General features: G+C 65.4%; 1 protein-coding gene across 1 annotated transcript in view; it reads left to right on the top strand.

Annotated features, from left to right (window-relative positions):
* LOC307196274 (multiple epidermal growth factor-like domains protein 6) overlaps positions 1 to 18,366 on the top strand; it is a gene marked incomplete at its 3' end in the record, with an annotated part of 47,361 nt that extends 28,995 nt beyond the window's left edge. Inside the window, exon 5 of the mRNA XM_079941081.1 lies at positions 18,101 to 18,366. Within this exon, the coding sequence (XP_079797207.1) occupies positions 18,101 to 18,366 (266 nt within the window). The remainder of the gene's footprint in view (positions 1 to 18,100) is intronic.
* Between the last annotated feature and the right edge of the window lie 3,151 nt (positions 18,367 to 21,517).

The following is a 21,517-nucleotide window of genomic DNA, read 5'->3' as shown; positions in this document are numbered from 1 at the left end:
GGGCAGCGGAGGGCGCTGGGGAGGGGAGTGCGGCACGTGCGGGTCCCTGCATGTGGGCGGCTCGGCCCGGGTACAGGGGAGAGGTCCTCACAGGCTGGCCCGGGGCCCCTGCCCCCAAGAATGGCGTGTGGAAGGGAACTTGCGCACGAAGCCGCCTGAGCCTGCCCTCCGGCCCCGTGTGGACACGCCGTCCTGCTCGGGCCGAAGGGGCCGCCTTCTGAGGACCCGTGGGGTGTCCATGACCACTGCCGACGCCACCCCCACTGTGTTGGGCCCCCTTCTCACCACCCCAGGAGTCTGCCGCTTCCCGCACGGCGGAGTCTCCGTGGCTGGCGCTCACCTCTTACCCCAGGGCCCTGGCGCCTAAATGAGTCAATGAAACGTAGCAGCTGCGGAGAGGAGCCCTGAGTCTGAATTCCTGGAGAATTCCTGCCTGCAGCCGTCTGCGCTCAGGAGCCGTTTCTAGGGCTGATCCTGCCCCTGGGCTCAGGTGGCCACGTCCCTGTCCCCCAGCCCGGCAGTGCCCTGAGACTTTGTGGAGGGGGCCTGGGGCAGCGGGCCCTGGAGAGCCTAGAGCCCCGGCTCTTCCTGGGCTCCTAGACAGGCATCTCAGCCCTGTGTCCGCTCTGCCCGCTGTGCCTGCCGCCAGAGCTGTCGCTGCTTGGGGGCAAATCCCAGGAAAGGCCCCGATTGCCCACTTTCAGTTCCTGGGGCTGTGCCTGCCTCTGTCCAGGCAGGGTGATTCGTGAGGGGTCTGCGAGCGAGGGAGCTGGAGTCGGCGTCCCAGAACCTGCCCTCGGGTCCTGGCGGCTCCCGGCATCCCAGAGCAGGGCCTGGCCTCTGTGCCCCGGTCGGATGGCGGCCTGGACAGCAGAATGCGCGGAGCCAGGCCAGCTGACTACGGGCAGTTACCGCCAGGGGAGGAGGAGGCGGTGGGCCGGGGGTGCTGACAGCCTGCGGAACTGCTCTCTGGCCGGTGCTGGCTCAGGGGGAGCTGCCCCCAGCCAGTGTCGCAGCCATCTGTTCTGCTGGGGACCCGCAGAGCGGGGGCGGGTCACCCCACCATTCAGGGTCAGGGCAAGATGAGCCTGCGGGTCAGCCCTCCAGCAGCTCCCCGGGGGTCAGAGGCCTCTCCTGCCGTGCATCGAGGCTCCACAGGGCCGGCCTTGAGGCCAGAGCGGGGTGCAGGCCAGTTCCCGGAGCAGGACCGAGCCCAGGTGTCCCACATGTTCGTGTGCATCCGTGCTCTTCCCAGGGGTTGTGGCCACCCCAACCTGGGGACCCCTCAATCCTCCCTAGGAAACCACAGTGCACATTGGCGTGTGCAGGCCCATGAACACTTGGGACAGAGAAACCCGGACAGTTTGGTTCCACGGGTCAGTTCGAAATGTTCTTGGACAGCGGGCACCTCTGTGTGGAGCACGGATTCCTGCCTGTGGAGCCCGCCCCCCTCCCCAGCCTGGGCTCAGACAGAAGGGGCGCCCTGCACTCCTCCCAGCTCCCTGGGCAGCCTGACGCTGCCTAGTGTGGCTTGGGCTCTGCGAGGGCAGACGGCTCTGCCGAGGCTGGCTGGGCCTCGGGGGGACCCTCGAGTCCACTGGGCCTTTCTGCCATCCCTGGGGACTCTGGCTCCGGTGTCCCCGGCCTTGGATCTGCTCTCCTGGAGGTCAGGGCCGCAGGTCTGGGAGCTGATGCCTCCCGAGGGCGTCTGTCACTGCGTGGGCTGAGGGGTCAGGGAGGGGGCCCCTGCTGTGGCCCATCCAGCCCCAGCCCACGCCGCTGGGTCGGCCCCTCCCAAGGGCTGTCCTCCAGGCTGAGGGCAGGGCAGGCTGGGCACAGGTAGGTTCAGGGCGGCTCTGGGCTGGATCCAGGACAGACCACTGCCTCCCGGGGTGGTCCAGCTGCTCTCCCCCTTGGTGGGCCTCTCTGGGTGCCCCCAGGGGATAGGGGCCACAGAGGGGGGAGGTTCCTGGGGACACGGTGGCACAGACAAGGTGGCCAGTACCCACATGGCGCTCAGCGCCCAGTGCAGGCACCCAGCCCATGCCAGGGCCTTCCTCTCACACCCCTGCTGGGAGGGCGGCCGGGCTTCCTGGGCTCACACCGCCTGTCCCCGGATGGGGCTGTGTGCATGGTCCCTGCCCTCCAGAACCCCTGCGAGAGCTCCGGGACTGGGGGGGCCCGGGTGCACGTGGGCTCGGGGGCGCTCACACTGTCCTGGGAAAACTCCAGCTTGACCAGCTCCCTGCCCTGCTTTGCCGATGGGGGTGCTGAGGTTTCTGGGGGGCCGTCCTCCCGCCCGTCCTGCCTCTGCGGGGCTGGGTGCAGGGCTGAGCCGGGCAGCCGCTCTGCTCACAGCCCCCCGGCCCTCCGGTCTCCCGGAGCGCACACAGTGTTGGCTGTGTCGTCTGGATTCCCATGTGAGGGGGAAGGTGTCAGGGTTTCTGGCTCTTCCTGCAACTCGAGGCCAGAGGACACGCTACCTTGGCTCAGTCAGCCCCGGGATCTACCTGTTGGATCCACAAACACAGAGCCGTCAGGAAGAGCCCTGAGTGCCTCGGGCCTTCAGGATAGACCCCAGCCCATCACTCTCCCCCTGCCCCGGCCTTCCTGGGTGGGCTGCGGGGTCTCTGAGAGCGGTGCATGTGGCTTCAGGATGAGACCTGGGGCTTGGTGGGTGGGGTGAGTGGTTGTGACTGTGTCCCTCTGTCCCTGTGGCCAGGGGCTGGGCGTGATGACGCCCCAGGTACTAAGAGGGCTGTGCTGGGAGGGCTGGGAGATGCTAGCCATCGTGTGGCCAAGCGCTGCCCTCACGCCCAGGAGGCAGGAGGGCTCTTTCCTGGACGCTGTGTCCATCTGGGAGCCTCTAGGGACCGTGCTGGGAGGGTCCTGGGCAGTGTGCCCTGTGTCCTGGGAGCCTGGCACTGTTGGAGTGCCTGGAGGTTGTCCACCTCCCCTGACCCTGGGAGGCCGCAGACACACCTGCACTCCCGGTGGGGGTGGGTGGAGGGCAGATGGACGGCACTGGGGAGGGGGGCGGCATGGGTACCCGCTCATCCTCATTTCAGAGCCGCAGCCAGATGGGGACACGGGGAGGGCAAGGGTGGGGCTGCAGCTCAGAGACCAAGTCATCCCACCCAGCTCCTGGTGGCAGGTACGGAGGGGCCCGACTCCTGCCCATTGCCAAGGCCAGGGCTCCGGGAGGGGACAGACACCTGGGCCCCATGCCTCAGACAGCTGCCCGGCCCCGCTCTTCTGATCAAGGGCATCTCCCCAGGTGAGTGGGGACTTGGTTTCCCTGATGCTGTGGGATGCTGCTTCTGCCGGGAGGCTGCCCCAACCTGAGAACCCAGGCTCCAGGGTCAGAAACAGCTGACGGAAATTGTCTGGTCCAAGCCCTTCGTTTTACAGACTGAAGTGTGGCCTAGAGAGGGGCTGCATCTGCCCAGGTCGCCTCCATGTGTGCTCTGTGAGGGCAAGCAGTCCCTCCTGGGCCCTCCACAATGTTTGGATGGGTGGATGAATGGATGGGTGGATGAGTGGGTGGATGGAGGATGGATGGATGGGTGGATGGATGGATGGAGGATGGAGGATGGATGGATGGAGGATGGAGGATGGATGGATGGGTGGATGGAGGATGGATGGATGGGTGGATGGATGGATGGATGGATGGGTGGATGGGTGGATGGATGGGTGGATGGTTGGATGGATGGATGGATGGAGGATGGATGGATGGGTGGATGGTTGATGGGTGGATGGGTGGATGGATGGGTGGGTGGATGGATGCTTGGGCGGATGGATGAATAAATGACATGGGGATCCGTGGCCAGGCCCACCGCACACCTGCTGACACCCTGTTCTCTTCCTCAGGACCTGCTGGGGCAGACAGCTCCCCCAAGGGCCTGGAAGGTAGTGGAGGCCCCAAGGTGGGTGAGTGAGGTCTGACTCTGGCCAGGAACCTGCTACCCACGTGCCAGGGGCACAGGCCCAGTGGGATGGGAGGGCGGCAGCTGGCCCTGTGCACTGAGTGGTGTCCACCCAGGCTTCACCCCGTGAGAGGCAGACGTCGTGCACACAGGACCAGGCTGTGTGTCTCCTTCCCTTCTCTGTGCTGGCCACTGGCCTTGGCCCCAGCTGGTGCTGGCTTCTGAGGATGGTCCTGGCTCTTGGAGCCCCTGGAGGGGTTGGAGTCCCAGAGGCCAGCAGGGAACGTGGGGCCCGGGAGCCTCTCCTCCCCCAGTGGTGGGCCCCACCCGCAGCCTCTTAGCCCGGGCCCCGCCCCCAGGGGCTCCCAGCCCTGCCTGCCCTCCCAGAGCCTCGGAGGGCTGCAGGGAGATGCGGAGAGAACAGCCATGGGGCGGGTGGGACACCAGACCTCTCCTGGCAGGGGCTCCTGCCCTCCCCTCCTGAGCGCTCAGGGCGGGGCACCGGCGCCCCCTGGTGGCAGCAAGAGGCCAGCACAGGGGCAGAGGGCTGCCTGGGATCTGCGGTCAACAGTGTGGGCGCCGCTGGGGACAGAGGGCCAGCTTCACGCATTTCCTCCTCCACTCCCTTCGCCAGCCCCGCCGGGGATGTCCGATGTCACCTGTGACGGCTGCCGAGGCCTGAGGGACACAAGTGGGAAAGGGAGGGTGAGACCCCCGCGAGGGATCTGGGGGCATGAATAGGGAAGGGGCGGCCTGTGTGCACTGCCTGTGTTCATTCACTCACTTGTTCACGCATTCATCTGCCTGCACATCAGTGAACCCCGTGTGTCCAGGCCCCGTGCCAGGGAGTCGGCTGCCTGCCAGAGGCCCGCATCCTAGTGGGGAGATGACAGGAAGTAAAGAGAACGGGTTCAGGAGTGGTGGCCATGGGGATGGACATCGAGAGGAGGGGAGAGAAAGTGATGGGGGCGGCGTGGCCTCTGAGGACCTCAGTAGCTGCAGCGGACACAGTGTGAAGACCTGGGGCGGGTCCAGGTGGGGTCGCATCCAGCAGGGGGAGCCCCGAGGGGCAAGCCCGGGGGCCAGCGAGGCCGGCGGCCCACCACCAAGGCTCTGGTGGGGCACGGCTCGGGGGTTATTCAGTGACCTTGCTTACTGCACGTCTGTGGAGCGTTCACTCACGTCAGGATGCCAGGAACTTTAAGCTGGGACTGGGAAGCAGGCTCCCGAGTGCCGAGGCTGGAAGCCAGGCAGCCGTGGTGGTTCGTGCCAGGGCCAGACTGGTGGCCGGGGTGACGCCAGGCCAGGGCAGAGAGAGCGAGCCAGTGCGGGGGAGAGGAGGCTGCCTGTGGGTCCAGGCGAGGGGAGGCTCCGAGTGAGGGAAAGAGGGTCTGGTCCAGGAGCTGCGGTGGGTAGCGGGGGTTCCTGAAACCAGGAAGACCAGGGCGGGGGCAGCCGGCAGGAATGTGGGGCTTCTGTTTAGGCCTCTGTGCCAGGGGGCAGGTGTGGCAGGGAGGTGCCCTCTGGCCTGGGGAGTGGTGGCTATCTGGGTGGGTGCCTGCATGAGGCCACAGCCGTCCCTTCTCAGAAGTGTAAGCACCACGGGGCCCGGGCCTCTGGTTGCTCGGGGTGGCTGCACCAGCCTCCCTCTGGTCTGTGCCCCCATGTGTTGGAATGAGGCTGGACTTGCCAGCTCGCTCGGGCCTCTCGGATTCAAACGCTGGGAGTGTCGGCCTCGTTTCTCCTCTTCGGGGCTGCCTGCAGGCTGGAGGAGGGCTCTTTGCAGAAAACATAGAACTTACACTCAAATCCAGATTTCAAATGAAGTAATCATCACTGTCGAATGTTCCTTATTTCAGCAAGCATTCTTCCAGAATTTATTTGCTGACCTTTACCGTGCGCCAGGCACAGCTGGGGGCTGGCCACGCCGTGGCTGCTGCGCAGACGTGGCCTGATCTCAGGGACTTTCAGTCCAGGGGGAGTAGGGAGTCCAACCGCCAGAGGAGTGATGGGGCCAGGAAGTGGGGACATGGAGGCTGATCTGGCCCGAGCTGGGGTGGGGCAGCCACCCTATGGGGTGGCTCTGTGCTCCTCTGTGCTTACCCAAGTCCATTAGTCTGTCTGTCTGTCTGAGGCCATAGTTCTGGGATCCTGTTGGCACCAAGTGTGGGGCTCAACACCGGGGCCTGCAGGGACGCCTCTATGGAGAGCTTTCCCGGTCAAGCCCCCGGAGCTCTTGGGGAGAGCGAGCTGCCCACCTGAGGGTGAGGCCTGGGAGGGGCCAGCTCCCCGATCAGGGGCCAGCCTCGTGTCCTGGGCAGGGGCAGGTCTGGCGGAGGGGCTCCCAGCGGGGCAGGTGCTTGGCTGGCCAGAGGCTTAAGAGTGTCCAGTGCCCTGGTTTCACTCTCACCCCAGGGTGACTGGGCTCCCACCGAGGCCCAGCCCCATGCCTGGTAGGGTTCTGAGCTCTGCTTCAGGAAATAATGGAGAAGAGCTAGTTCCCACCCCTCCCCCTCCCCCTCCCCCTCCCCTCCCTCCCCCCTCCCCCTCTCCCCCCTCCCCCTCCCAGTTCTTCCTGATCTTGGCTTAGAAACAGAGAAAGAGGCAAAGAGAGGGCATCACACCCTGTCGTCCAGAGCAGAGGGTGGCGCCCAGTATTGAGGCCATCCATGGTCAGGATTGCACTGTGTGGGCCTCGACTGTGCATGGAATTAGAGTGACTCTGGGGGACCCCTCGTGAGCTCAGGAATCAGAGTTCTTGGTACAGAGAGAGAGACACGCACCACGTGCAGGCACGCACACGCTCCTGCACACGCACACATGCACACACGCAGAGGAGCCGAGCTGAGAGAGCGCTTGGCTCGGCCACACCAGACCTTCCCGAGCCTCACCCCTGCCGTGGGGGCAGCTCAGAAGCAGAGGCGGGCGCCCGGCTGCAGGCCTGTCTCTCCGCCAAAGCGTGAAACGTCCCAGGAACTCAGCCTCGGAGGGGGGAGTGGAGACCTGGACATTTGGGGAACCAAGGAATGTTCTTGGCTCCCTTCTGGGCCTTTTACATTTTGTCTTGTTTTCTGGGAAACAAATGGAAAAAAAAGCCCCATTCCCACATTTTTGGAGGCTGATTTGTATAAACAGACCAAACCCGATAACTTTCAGAGTAAACAGAGAAACAGTCCGAAGTCAGGCACTGGGTCTTGGGCGGAGGGCAGAAGGTGATGGAGCCCTTCTGGTCCTGCCTGGGCCACTCCGCTCCCTTCAGTGCCTTTAATAATAACTTCATGCTGACTGCCTGCTGGGGTCCTGCTTGGGAACGTTCACGGCCCCCATCACCAACTTTGCCTGATCTCCCTTGATGCCCGCCCCTCAACCCCTCTTGGGCCTCGGGGGGGCCTGGCTGGACTGGCAGTGGGAGTCCCCGCTTAGCCCTTGCGCCCCCTCCCTTCACTCGTTCCGCAAAGCTCCTGAAGGCTGAATCCCCTTCTTTCTCCACGGAGCCAGTGGCGGGACGTGCGGCCTCCTATTCTGAAAGCTGTCTCTCCTGCCTGTGGGGTCTTCTCTGCCTGCCCCCGCCTGCTTGAGACAAGCGCTCTGTGAGTCCTCACAGCATCACCTGACCCTGGGCCACCTCTGTGCCTGGCCCTGAGGGTACTGAGGGGCTAAGAGCTGACTCCTGCCCTGCAGAGCCTCTGGACTCTGAGAAAGTGTGGGCTCTGGTACAGGAGAGGCCTGGGGGAGGGAGAGCCCAGCAGTGGGTGACCTGAGCCCACCACCCCACCCTCGGCCTGCCCCTGTGACCTTCTCCCGGAGGGGACCACCTGGTGACCCTGGAAATCCAGAGTGGGTGAGGCCTGTCTGACTATTTCTAGGTGACCCACTCTTGGTTTCCATGGTTGCCCTGGAAACCACAGATGGGGAGGGGGTTGACAGGGCCCAGCCTCTCTTGGAACCCCCGAACCTGGAGAGCTTTCCTCTAGGAAAACCATGTGAGCAGCTCCGCGGCCTTAAAAGCATGTTCCTAAGTGAAGGAAGCCCGTCTGAAAATGCTACACGCTGTATGATTCCAACTCATGACATTCTGGAAAAGGCAAAACCATGGCGGTCGCACAAAGGTGGTGGGTGCCAGGAGCTGGGGGAGGGGCATAGCAGGTGGAGCAGAGGGCCGTCTAGGGCGGTGAAAGTCCCCCGTACGATGCTGTCAAGGTGGATGCGCCCGCAGGACAGCGAGGGTGGTCCTCGTGTAAACCGCGGGCTTCAGCGAATAACGACGTCTCGGTACTTGTCCGTTTATTGTAATAAACGTAGACACGAACGAAGGATGTTAGTGATAGAGAAGGTCATGTGTGTTGGGGAGATGGGAGCACAAGGAACTCTGTACTCTCTGCTCGATTTTTCTGTAAACCTAAAACTGCTCTATGAAATAGTATCTGTGGATTCCAAACAAAGGATGAAGCAAACCCAGCCTTCCGAGCCTTCGGGACTGGCCTTGCCGGAGCTGGTCCCGCGAGTGTCTCCCCGCTCCCAGGGCCGGGTCGGCTCCTCGCTTGCTTTCTCCGCTCTATTCGGGACTGGCCTTGCCGGAGCTGGTCCCGCGAGTGTCTCCCCGCTCCCAGGGCCGGGTCGGCTCCTCGCTTGCTTTCTCCGCTCTATTCGGGACTGGCCTTGCCGGAGCTGGTCGCGCGAGTGTCCCCCCGCTCCCAGGGCTGGGCCGGCTCCTTGCTTTCTCCGCTCTATTTGGGTTTTCTTGGCATATTGCTTAGTGCACCTTCAGAAACCTCTCTGTCCTTTGTCCCCTGAGGACAGGCTCCGTGGTCCCTTTCTACCTGCCTGGTCCCCTCACTCCTCATGAGCCGTTTGGTTTCTCAGCGTCATCGTTACAGATGTTTGGAAGTGGATCTGAAGGGTCAGGCATCCGGGTTCCCCGAGCCGTCCAGGCAGAGCTTCTGTGGCAAGACCAGTTTCTCCACCAAACTAGGAGAAACCATCCCCTGGAATGCAGCGGCCTTAAAATGATGGTCAAGACTGAGGTCCCGTTAGGGGGCAAGGAGCCGGGCCTGAGGACCGGCCCCGTCACGCTCCAAGCCCACAGGGCTCCTTCTTCAGCCGCTGGGTCCCAGGCACTGGCCTTGGGCGGAGTTGGGTTCATTCCAGACCTTCCAGGTGCGGCAGGCTTGGCAGAGAGGCAGAGAGAGGTCTTCTAAGGTGTTAAGTTTTAGAAGGAAATGAGAAAGGAGGCCGAGGAGTCACATGTGTATTTATGAGCCCATGCCAGGGCGGCAGTGTCCAGAGAGAGAGGCAGAGACAGAGAGAGAGGAGAGGCGACGGCAGGAGGGCCGCCCCCCGAGGCTGAGCTGCCACCAGGGAGGGGCACTGAGCCAGGTTGTTTGCTGTCCAGGTGAGGGTGGGCGGGAAACGTGTGTCCTTCAGACGGGTCCAGATGAGAAAGCCTCGCTTTAGCCAAACAGATGATAAATCCCTCGCTTTCCGAGCCAGCAAAGCAGGATGGTGGTGGGGATGGCTGCCCTGCAGGGTATCCGTCCTGCGCAGGAGGACCCATGGGGCTCCTTTAGATGACAGACTCTCCACGAACCCCAGGACAGGGCTTGGCGCTCAGCGATTATCCTTGGAGCAGTGGGACGCAGGCCGCCCGTCTCCTGCACCTGCCCCAGCAGCGCCCCTTGGAGCAGTGGGACGCAGGCCGCCTCATCTCCTGCACCTGCCCCAGCAGCACCCCTTGGAGGGACTGAAGGGTTCCTTGCAGCCTGCGTAGTGTCGGCCCTGGGGACGCTGCCTCCAGGAGGCCTCCCGGGTTTTCCTGTCTGTGCTTCTCCCTTTGGGTTGCTCTCTCGGGCTCCCTCTCCCCACATCCTGGAAGTCTTCCCTGCCCCCCCGGCTGGTGGGGCCCTGCAAGCAGAGACGGCACGTCCTCGCGGGGGTGTTGGACGCCGGTGGATGCTTGTTGTGGGTGTGGATGAGTGATGTGTGGGCCGCTCATCCCTCTGGCCTGCGCTGAGCTGGGGTGGGGTATGATGGGAATTGCATTGGAATGTTCTGGCTGCCCCGGCTGGCGGACTTCTGAGCTGCAGGAGAGAGATAACCACCCAGCCAGGTGGCAGCAGGCTTACAGAGCAGCTCCTCCCAGGGCGGGGGTGGGGTGGGGGGGTGCGCCTCCCAGGGCTGGCCCAGCTGGGCGGGATGCCCCTTGGCCAAGGGCAAGTTGCAGCCCTGGAGCAGTGTGAAGAACTCTTCTCTAAAGTAGTTTTCGTTCTTTCCAGCTGTAAAGGTGACACCTGCCCGATGACTGTTAGTTTTCTTTTGCTGCCGTGACAGGTCGCCCAGATTTAGGGGATTAAGACACATTTATTCTCTCACTGTTCTGAGGTCACAAGTCCAACATGGGTCTCGCTGGGCTCAAGTCCAGCTGGGGGCAGGGCGGGCTCGTCCTGGAGGCTCCGAGCGAGAGGCTGCCCCTGGCCTTTTCCAGCTTTAGGGGTGCCTGAGGTTCTTGGCTCGTGGCCCCTTCCTCCACGTTCAAAGCCCGCAGTGAGGCGCCTCTCACGCCCTCACTTCTCTACTCTGACTCTCTGACCCTGTGATGACACTGGACCTGCCCACATCATCCAGGACACGCCCCTATTGCAAGGTCAGCCCATTGGCAGCTGTGATTCCACTTCGCCCTGTTGCCGACTGCAGCCCTGCCACCGGCACCCAGCAGGCCAGCGGCGTTCCGGAATGTTCTTGGGAGCATCTGCATGGTTTATGCTATTTTCCTGGGTCATTTTTGCTGGGGCCTCGTCTACTCTCCGGAGCGTCCCATTTTGGACGACAGGTCACGTGCTGCCCGCTCCGGGCCGGGTGGGTCTTGCGTGGTCCCTGAGCAGTGGGTGGTCCTCTTGGTCGTCCTCTGTGGGGCTGCAGGCTGCTCCGGTGGGTGGACGTCCCCAGGCTGCAGAGAGGGCAGCGCCGGGAAGCCTGGGGTGTGTGCTGGGTGGAAGCTGCAGGCGTCTTGTCTTTACAGGAGTCTGTCCCACCCCTGCTTTTGCTCCGGATCCGAGAGGGCAACTGCGAACTTAATTCCCTCCGTCAAACAGCTTTGGACCTTCCGGTTTCCCCGGCAACATCATAAAGCCCGTGTGACGTTTTCTGCCCCAGGTTGCACCTTGGGGGCTCTCTGGACCAGGGTGGTGGAGATCAATCTGGAAACGGGCTCTTCACACAGGGCTCCAGGTTACATGGGGGCTGACAGGCCCCACTCCCTGTCCTGGGAACTCCTGGCGGGTGGGGGGCTGAACACTGACCCACAGGGTGGCCCACCAACGTGGCCGAAATCAGTGCCCAGACCAGGGAGGCTGCTCCCTCTGTGACAGGCTGAGCCGAGCCGTCTCCGCTGGCCACAGCCCTGCTCCGGCCGGTTCCCACGCCGCTGGGATCCTGTCGTCCTGCGCGGGAGGGTGGACTGTGGTGGGACAGCTTTTTGAGCTGGGGGCTTGTTTCAGACATTTGCACCTTGATGGATGTCAGAAGGATGCTGGGCAGGTCCTCCATGGTAACTGTTCCTCAGCCGGGGGCAGGGGTGGGTCTGCCCTTGGCTATCGGCTCTGGTCCCCGCCCCACCTGGCAGACTCTTCCCTGGGAGCCAGGGAGCCGGGAGGGAATGTGGTCCGGGAGCTTCTGGAACGAGCTGAGGCGGGTCCTGGCCTGGCCGCACGGCGAGGCGGGGAGGCGCGAGGAGGGGGTTCTGCGCTGCCCTCTGGGGCCTCTGCGTTTTTGTAATGGGCCCAGGCGGCCGCGAGAGTGCGCTGGGGTCTGGCTTTGGCTGTGTGGGCCTGGGTCCTAGGCCGGGCCTGGGGTCATGCTGCTTTGGGCTTTCATTTCTGACTCGAATGGAATTAAGTACCGACGAGGGATCCGTCCTCTCCGAGGGGTCCCTCGGATCCCCTAGCCGTCCTCTGCATTCATTCCTCTGCCCGTTTTCGGGATGGGGTTTTGCGATGGGCCGTGTTCACCCAGCGGCCAAGAGGCCGAGCCAGCCCAGGCCCTAGGCCGTGCCCTCGGGACCCCAGCCCTGCTTTGGGCGCTGCCCCACCCAGCTTCTGGCTGAGGGGAGCGCAGGGTGGAGGGCACTGCTGTCCAGGCCTGGATGTGAGGGTGGGAGCCATGCGGCCACGAGGCCAGGAGCCCCGGCTCGTGGACGAGGCAAGGGGAGGCTCACCCCTCGGGCCTCAGGACGGAGCTTGGCCATGCTGACGCTTGGTTTCAGCCCAGTGACATTGATTCTGTTCTCGTGATCCCCAGAACAAAGGAGGATATGTTTCTGTTGTTTAAGCCACCAGATCTGTGATCCTTTGTCACTGCAGCCCAGGACACTATACCAGCACCTCTGACTGTGGCCCGGACACCCTGGGGCCGCTTGCCTGACTCCAGGTGAATTTCCAGCTCCGCTAGGTCAGAGCTGAGGTCCCTCCTGCAGCTCTGCCCCCAGCCCAGCCTGCTGCGGACCCCTCCTCCTCTGCCTGCCTCGTCTTCCCGATGCCCCTGCCTTCCCAGCCTGGTCCTCGCTGGGAGCCACCTTCTCCCCCACAGGCTGATGGCGAGGGGCCCAGCCCAGTCCCGTGTTTTGTCGCTGCTTTGTGGCCCCCATGGCATCTGTCCCCCGAGGCTGGCTCAGAGCCCCTGCAGGGTCCTTGCCTCACTTGTCTCGGAGGCCGCACCCCTGCCCACGACATGCAGTCGGTGCCCGGGAAGGGGGACTCTGGGGTGGGGCGGGGTGTGCGTGCTCCGAGGCAGGCCCAGACCTGCACTGGCCGGGGTGCCGAGCTGTCGGCCTGCAGAGCAAGCTCACTCAGGGAGCCCCACTTGTCCGGCCTCCCGGACTGGGGGCACTGGGGGGGGCACTGGGGGGAACATTCCTGGGGAGATGGACTCGGCAGGCCGGGGAGGGGGCTCCCCATGCCGGTGACCTGTGCTGGCCGCAGGGGTGCTCGGGACACCCCTCTCCCCAGACGTTGCACCTCCTGCCCTTCAGTGGGCTTCCCCAGGGAGTTGCCTCTCCAGGCCCCCTGAAGCTCAGGGCCTTTGGGGAGCTGCACCCCCCGCTCCCCCCCATACATCGAGCTCCTCTGTCTCTGTGTCTGGAGCCCCGCATGGCTGACTCCGGTCCAGCTGGTTTTCGTCAGCCCTCCCAGCTGAGATTTTGGGAGCAGCCCTGACCTGTCTGGGTGACACCTGGCTGCAGGAAGGGAGGGTTCTTGGCCTCCTCGGCAGGCAGGGCCTTGTAAATCCTGGCTCCCGACAGGTAGCCTGAGGCCTAGGTGGGCGGACGGGGATAAGGGCTGACTGTCTGCGAAGCCAAGGCCTGGCCACATCCCGGCCTGGTGCGCTGGGCGGCCTCCCTTTGGGTGGTCTCAGCTTCCGTTCTCAGGGTGAGACTTCCTCATCCTCACAGGTGGCGCGGGGGTCCCTCGGCCTGCCCTGTGCCCTCCCCTGGAACCTTGTGCCTTTTCACCCGCTTCACACCTGGGGGACTCGGAGGCCCACCACTGGCCGTCCAGACCGGGCCGGGCTGGGCTCTGATTCCAGCCTCGTGTGTAGCTCGCAGTCACCCTCAGAGCCTCACTGTCACACCCAGGCTGCTGGTGGACGGGCAGGGGGTTGTGGAGACCGCCTCTCTCCGGGGGCCCCTCATGTTCCGCCGGGGTCAGGAGAGCATGCTCCGCGTTCTGCAGCCCCTGGTGGCTGCGTCAGCTGGAAGGCCAAGGCCTCCGGAGCCCTCGCCCAGGCTGGGTGGCCGCTGACTACTTAGGGCCTTTGTAGCCCGAGGCAGGGCCCTGTGCCGGGGCCAGAGCTGTCCAGGAGCCGAGGCCCAGGCACCCCCTTCCTGCTGCACCGAATCCCTGGAGATCGGCCGTGTGGGGGCCGGTCTGAGGAGCGCTTTCGAAAAATTGAGGTGGAATTCATGCGACGTAAAATCGACCCCTTTGAAGCGTGCAGTTCAGTGACATCAAGCACGTCCACAGTGTGGTATAACCACCTTTTCCACGAACTTCATCCCGAAGGGGGCCCCGGACCCATCAGTCAGCCGCTCCCCACCCGTCCCTCGCCACCCCCAGCCCCTGGCTTCCACTCATCCACTGTCTCTGTGGATTTGCCTGTTCCGACGTATCCTCTAAACAGAATCACACAGCATGAGGCTTCTGTGTCTGGCTTCTCACCGAGCAGCGTGTTTCTGAGGTTCACCTCGCTGCTGCGCTGTGCTCCCTTCTGTGGCCGAATGCTGTCCGGCGGCAGGGCTGGACCACGTGGGCTTATCCCCTCGTCTGTCGATGGACACGAGCTGTGTCCACCTGCGCTGCTGTGGCCGCGCCTGCACAGACGTGCGTCCAAGTCCCTGTTTAGGTTCTTTCAGGCAGATGCCTGCAGTGGGCTTGCCGGGTCCCGCAGGGACTCTTGGCCTCGTCGAGGGAGATGTTATGGTCTTCTGGCAGAAGTCCTCCCCAGGGAGTGGGCTGGGGCAGCCGCCTCCCCCTCAGGGCGCTTCAGCCCGGCCTTTCGCTCTGTGTGGGGAGGGGGTGGGTGAGAAGGATGGAGGGCCAGCTCTGGGGGTCAGCGTCCACACTCCACGCTCACCAGAGGCCTGGCCTGAGGGCCAGAGGCCACTCCGCCCTGCAACCTCGCTGCAGAAATGGGAGGAATGCACCCTGGAACCCCCGGAAACGCCGCCTTCCCTCGGGTTGGGGTGGTCCTGCGCTGGTTGCCCAAGAGGCCAGGGTTTCGGGGCGCCTGCCTCCTGAGTGCTTGCTGGAGCAGAGCACTCTCCGCCACCGGCCAGACAGGCCCCAGCGGCAGCTCCAGGCAAAGACTTGTCTCAGGGCAGGCCAGGACCTGGCCGTCGACCTCCTGACCTTGCCTGGGCTCAGGCCACCCCTGCGACAAGCTGGAGCGTTGGGCCCATCAGGCGACCAGGCCACTGGGCTCCCGGTCACCCTCTGCCTCCCCGCCCCAGACTGGCTTCATGAGCAAGAAAGGCAGTCAGACCCCGGGTGGTTTCCTGGGCTGTGCCACTGCCCCCGTCAAATTCTGGTTCACATGTGATGATGGGCCAGAGCTGGATGGGGTCCCTGAGGGCCAGCCAGCTGGGTCCCCTGTGGGGAGGGTGGGGCTGCCGGGAGTAGCCGTTGGAATTTGGCTCAGGGTGTCCCGCGCTGGGGTCCCTGGTGAACTGATGGATCATTCTAGAAGTAGGTTTGTGCTGCACGCCACCCTGGGCCAGGACTTCCCAGGATCTGCTCCCAGAAGCCCCCAGGTAGCCCTGGTCTCCCCACCCAGCTCTGGAGCCCCAAACACCCGGTCTTGGGGCAGGAAGGAAAGGGGGTTGTCTCTCTGTCTCTCCTTCCCAGGCCTGTGCAGGGAGCTCCAGGCCCCTCTGCCACTGGCCTCCCCGGGGGTTCCAGCCCAGGCCTGGCTGCTGGTCTGCGGCAGTGCCCTGTCCCCCACCCTGAGGCTGGCCGGGGAGGGGTCATTGCTGGCCCCGCCCTTGGCAGGGCTGCCGACTGTTCTGGGGTACCCACAGGGCACACAGCTGCCCCCCAACCCTGAGCTGCCCCCAGCCTGAAAGATCTGCTGTTTACTTTGGTTTTTGAATCAGCCATACCGATTCAGAAAGGATTTAGGGAGTCCCTTCCACCCCTTCCCCAGGCACCCACGAGGCACCCGCGGGCACCTACTCTTACAGATGCATTCCACAGCCCTGTGCGGGCTTGTCCTCGGTGCTGGAGTTACAGCAAGGAGGCGACGAGGTCAAGGCCCCGTGCGCACGAGGCTTGGGTTCTGGAGGGGCTGCGGGTACAGTGGTGCCGGTCCATAGGTGCTATGCGTGAAAAGCACAGCCTCTAGCTGCTGGGGGTGGGGAGTTAAACAGGTGATCAATCCCCCCCCACCCCGCCCCGCCCCAGCAGGTGACCTGAACCTGATGTGCAGAGTCTGGGCCCTCCCCCGAGCTCTCCTTCTGCCCAGGATGGCGGGTTCTTTACGACTGTACCCCTCACCCCTCACCCGTAGCTGTGTGCCCAGCAGGTGGTCAGCAGAGGGGAGCCTGCTGAATCTGCCCGGCTCCTCCCTGGCCCTGGGCAGGGTCACCTCCTTCTCAGTCTGGGCTGCCACTGCCTGGGGAGGGGTCACGGGGAGGGCCAGCCCCCTGCCCGCTCTGCTTCTCTCCGGGAGGCCCCCTGCCTGCCTGGCCTGGGCTGGGCCCTGGGACCCTGAGGCTGATGGGGCCCAGTTTCCATGCTGAGGCTGGCGCGGTCCAGCTGTGAGCAGATACGAGTGCTGAGCAGCCCCCAGTGCAGAGACGCAAGGGGCTCAGCTCAGCCAGGGGGTGGGGGGGGCTGCCAGGGTGCTGAGGCTCGGTACCCAGCATGCAGATACCGGGGGGCAGCGGCCGTGCGGGCCAGGCAGACATGGCGCCCCCAGGATGCCGTCCAGACTGCGGGTGGAGGGACGCATCAGGTGCCATTGTGAGCTCCAGGCGCTGCAGCCCACGGTGCCCTGCCAGCCAGCGGGGCCTTTCTGCAGGCGTAGGACTCCCTGAGGCTCCAGGCCACAGTGGCCCCGTCACTGGCATCCGTGGGGTCAGGGCAGGGCGCGGCGCTGTGAGGCAGCTGTGAGGCTGACCCTGCCCTGGCGGTGGTGCGGGGGCCCTGGGGACCCTGCCGTGTCAGCAGCTGTAGGAGGGCGCCCTCGGCCTGCGGCCCCGCTGCGTGGCCGCCTGCCCTCCCTGCTGCCTGGGGCACAGCCCAAAGATCAGGACCGGCCCTGGGGCTTCGGGGGGCTTGCACCTGGCTGCTCCCTTCTGGTGGGGCTGGTGGAGAAACCCTGGGCACCCCGGCTCTGACCCCCGGGCTGGGGTGAACCCGGTCTCGCCCCGTGTTAACTCTCTAGGAATTCCCAGACAATTCCCGATGTTAACGTTGCAGGCCCGGGCTGACGGCGGCATTCCAGCACCGCCTTTCCCGTGGGACCGTGGCCTCCCCTGCAGCCTAAGGCAGGCTCGCGGTCTCCCGGGGACCCTCCCGAGGAGGTGTCAGCAGAGATGAGCGCCGAAGCCGGGGGCGGGGGCTTGGCCTTGGGTGGGGCTGCAGCCCCTGTGTGTCTGGGCTGCGAGCCTCCAGGCGAGGGTGGCGCTTCCAGCAGCTGCACCCGCTGAGCTGCGCTGGCACCTGGCCGTCCAAGGCCTGTGGCTCACTGGGGTCTCCGCTCGGCTCCAGGTCATATTCCCCATGAGACCAGGAGAGCCGCTGCCTTTGGCCTTGAAAGGCTGGGAGAACAGGGCAGAGCCCCTCAGACCTCGTGCAGGTAGCACAGTGTGGGTCTGGGGGCGGGCAGAGGTGCCTGGTCCCCTTGTCACCCCACACCCGTGAGGTGTTCTGGGAAACGAGGCACCTGGGTCCTCCAGGCCCCGGCTGGTGGGCTTGGGTGTGTGAGGCCATGATGCCACCAGCCCCAGGCGGGTGTCTGGCACTCCAGCTGGCCACATGCCCCGTCCCAGGGGAAGCACCATGACCCTGCACCCACAAAGGCTGAGCAGGGGCCGGGGGAGCTGTGTGTTCAGCAAGGTGGCCTCGTGGTTGGGGTCTCCTGCCTGCTCCGCCCTGCACACCAGAGCCCAGCGCCCTGTCCAGGCCTGGCTCACGTGCCACGCGATCCCAACAGACCAGAGAGTGGGGGGAGATCTGGGCCCAGCGGTGAGGGCTGGGGCTGTACCAGGTCTGGGGACAGCTGTGAGGGTGACAGTGGGGACTCCTCTGGCCTCAGTGCTGGGGGAGGCCTGGTTTCCCCAGCAAACCGGCAGCTGGATGGGAACACACGCAGAGGCCATTCTCGGGGGGAACTCGGCTCGTGGGGAGCAGGGCCCACTCCTGTGCCGAGCTGTCCCCGTGTGGCATCCCTGCCAAACCGCACTGGAATGCCTTAGGCCGGGCTGCTGGTCCCGGGTGCGGGGAGGACCTGGTTGGCAGCACAGCCCTCCTGCTGTGGACAGGCCGATGGACCGGTTCCCGCTCTCGTGGGGCCTGTCTGGGGGTGAGGTTGGCCCGTCTCTGCCGGGCCGTGTCATCCTGTCGTGGGAGTCCTGAGCTCCGCCTGGCCCTGTGCCGGGCTCACTCGTGTCTCCCCCCTCGCAGACGTGAACGAGTGTGCCACTGGCAATGGCGGCTGTGAGGGCCAGTGTCGCAACGCCCTGGGTGGCTTCTACTGCCGCTGCCCCCCCGGCCACCAGCTGCAGGGAGATGGCAAGACCTGCCAAGGTAGGTCTCTGGCCCGGCCCCCGGCCAGCCCGCTGCCACTGCCTGGCCTTGGTCTCAGTGCCCCTGCCCTGGCCGACCCCTGGGGCCGCCTGCCCCCCACCCCGGGCTGCTCGAGGAGGGCCACTCGGGGTGCTGGGTGGTGATGCCCAGCTCCTTGGGGTCCTCCCGCCCGACCTCTCCCCACACCTTTGGAGAGTCCACACGTTGCTCCTGAAACTAGCCTTGGGGGAGTCAGAGAGCCTGATGTGGGTGGAGAGCACCTGGGGGCCGTGCAGGGAGAGGGAGGTTGCTCTGCTCGGGGAAGATGCAGCTGGCGGCGGGCGGTGAGGGGGCGGCCAGCTGACTTGCGTGCAGCTGCAGGACCCCCGTGAGGGACGGAGGGCGGGCCGTGTGGCCGGGCTGCACGGGGACACCGGGGACGCCCTGCCCTGCCGAGGGCTGGCTGAGGTCCTCAGCTCTGGGCGTGTACCACCGCTGGCAGGCTGTGAGCAAAATCAAGAACAGACAGAGGAGAATTCCTGGAGAGGAGAGAGGGTAACAGGTTAGCGCTGAGGCCAGGAGGAGGCGGGGAAGGGCATGCGGGGCTCACGCCGCTCCCCCCATCTCCCGCACCCTCCTGCACCTGCGCCGCCCCTGCCTGGCCCCCGACCCCAGGACTGGGTGGGCAGCTTGGCCCTCCTGAGAGCACAGGGGCTGTGAGCCGGCGGGCATCTGCGCTCCCTCCCCAGAGTAGCATCAGACAGCTGCGGTCATCTCAGAACACTGTCTCCAGCTTTGCCAGAGGCCTTTTCCTCAGGCTGGGGGCAGCGGCGGGGGCACAGCCACTGGACTGGGGGTCTGGGCGCCGGGGGAGCCTGCCCTGGCCGAGACGGTCTGCGAACAGGGGTGGGGGGGCTCGCTTCCGGCGTGTTTTCGTCAGCGGCGAGGCTGGGGGAGGGGGCGAGCGCAGCGGAGAGGCGGCAGTGACCTGTGGCTCGCAGCCCGGGACCTGGGGACCCTGTGCCTCTGGGGAGGGGGCCGAGCAGGAGCCAGACGACGACGTCACCCACCCTCGTCCTGCTGTTGGCCTCGGTTTCCCCTTCCATGAAATGGGCCCCTGGGAAATGGATGACAGAACTCACCAAGGCCTGCAGCCCCGCCCCAGGGCACACCGAGTGCAGGTGCAGCTGGGGGGAGGAGTAGACCTCCCCAGACCTGTGTCCGCTCTCCTGTCAGCACCCCCTAAAGTGGGGGTGGCTGCACCGGTGTCGGGAAGGAATCGGTGGCCTTGAACTTGCCAGGCCCAGGGCAGGCCCCCCATGGGCCTCAGGCCCCCTCACCTGCCCCCAGCCTCCCCGCCTCTGCGAGCCCCAGGGATGTCTGCACACAAGACACGTGCTCCTGCGTGGAGGTCTCCCACTTCGACCCACGGGAGGTGCCCGTGGAGCGTCCCGTTCCCCACTCACGTTTGCCACTGGCACGCTGCTGCCCTCGCGGCCTCTCTGAGCCTCTCCTTCTGCATCCGGCGTCCCTGCCGTGAGGCGTCCCTAGCCCAGTGGCCTACAGATCGGGGCTGGGTTTCGGGTTTCCTGTTCCCTGCCCCTTCTGGTCCTCGGCCCCCAGAACCTGCGGCTGGGCAGCCCAGCCCCTCGTTGGTGCCTGGGAGGCCCCGGGTCTCCCAGGTCCAGGGCTCAGGCCAGGCCCTGGCTGGGGGTGGGGGGCATGCCGGGGCTGCCCCGGGGCTGGGCGTCTTCTGACTTGTGCTCTGGGCTCCGGGTCCTGCCCTGGGGCCCAGTGGCCAGATGCGGTTCTGGAACAGATGTCCACAACTTGGCTACAGCGGAGGGTCAGCAGGCCTGGCCCTGACGGCGTTCCTTGGGACGCTTTGGAATCCCTTAATCCAGAGGGTCCCAAGGACAGGCAAGGTGGTTGCCAGCTGGCTGTTGGCCGAAGGCAGGGGTACCAGCGATACGGCCAGGGAGGGGGCCAGGCAGGAGGGATGGCCCTCAGACCCTGCGCCCCGCCGCGCCTGCCCTTTCCTCCCTCCCGGCCCCTCCCCGGCCCCGGCCCCCCGGGAGCTTGCTGACCCTGGCTCTGCGTGTTTGGGATGGCTGGGGCTCCGAGTCACCGCGTGGCCGGGAGGGCTCTGCTGAGAGCCAAGCGCCTGCTGTTTCCTCTGTCCCCCTGCCAGCCCTGCCGCCCCTGGAATCGCAGCTCCGGCGAGTGAGTGGGGCTCTGGCAGTGGCCGGCTGGCCTAGTGCAAGCAGAGCCGACGGGAAGTCAGGATGTTACGGCAGAGGACAGGATGGCTCTGCCGCTCTCACGCGGGGCCGCGCCGAGTCGCCGGTGGGGTGAGCCCAGAGACTGCTCCAGTGATTACTCGCCGCGATAAGACTCTGAGCGCTGGCACGGGGGCCTGGCCGGAGGGCGCCTTGCCCCCGACCCGGGGAGAGTCGCCAGACTGTGTGTCTGTCATGTTCTGGGGGGCCGTGCTGGGCAGGAGCCGTGCTCCCCTCTGCCTGGGGGGCAGGTGCCTCGGGGCAGACACATCACCCAGGTGAGGCCACATGTGTACTGCTGGTCTCCCAGCCACCCCGCTAGGGCATGGCCTCTGACAGGTGCCGGCCCTCCCCCCTAGACCCGAGGGCAGGTGGGCTCAGACCTGTGGTTTATGGAGGTGGCGGGCCCTGGGGAGAAACGTGGGCTCCACCGTAGAGCTCTCATCCAGGGCCACCCAGCTTTCCACGTCAGCTGCTCTGGGGAGGGCACGGCAGGGTCTGACTCTGGTGTCAGCGGGGCCCAGGACGAGCCTCAGCTCAGCGCCTTGGGCCGCTCTGAACCTCAGCCTCTTCCTCTGGAAAGTGGTACTTATAATGCCCTTGCCCCTTAGGGCACCTGAGGGGAGCGGGGGAAATGCCTTGAGGCCCATGGCCCAGCGCCCGTGGCAGGCTTCCCACTCCCCAGGCTGGCTTCAGGGGGCGCCAGGGATGGAGAGAAGAGGGGGCCCAACCTGAGCTGAACCCCTCCCCACCTGGCCTCGGGCCACGTGCCCTCGTCCCCAGCCTCCCTGCCTTCTCTTGACCAAGGTCTGCAGGGATGAGCCTGGAGATCTGGGGGGACCAGGACCCCCTTCAGGCCTGGGGGGCACCATGACAGGTCTCCGCCCGCCCCAAGGCCCCCCCAGTTCCCTCTCCTTGCTCCCTCCCCCCACTGCTGGCTAGGTGGATGCTCAGTCCATCTGGGAGGTGGGTCCAGTCCTTCCGTCGGGCCAGATGGTGTGGCCTGATGACCACAGTGACATTGGAATGGGGAGGA

The sequence above is a fragment of the Stenella coeruleoalba genome (assembly GCF_951394435.1).
Source record: "Stenella coeruleoalba genome assembly, chromosome: 1".
Lineage (NCBI taxonomy): Eukaryota > Metazoa > Chordata > Mammalia > Artiodactyla > Delphinidae > Stenella > Stenella coeruleoalba.
This window is presented reverse-complemented; position numbering and strand designations above follow the sequence as displayed.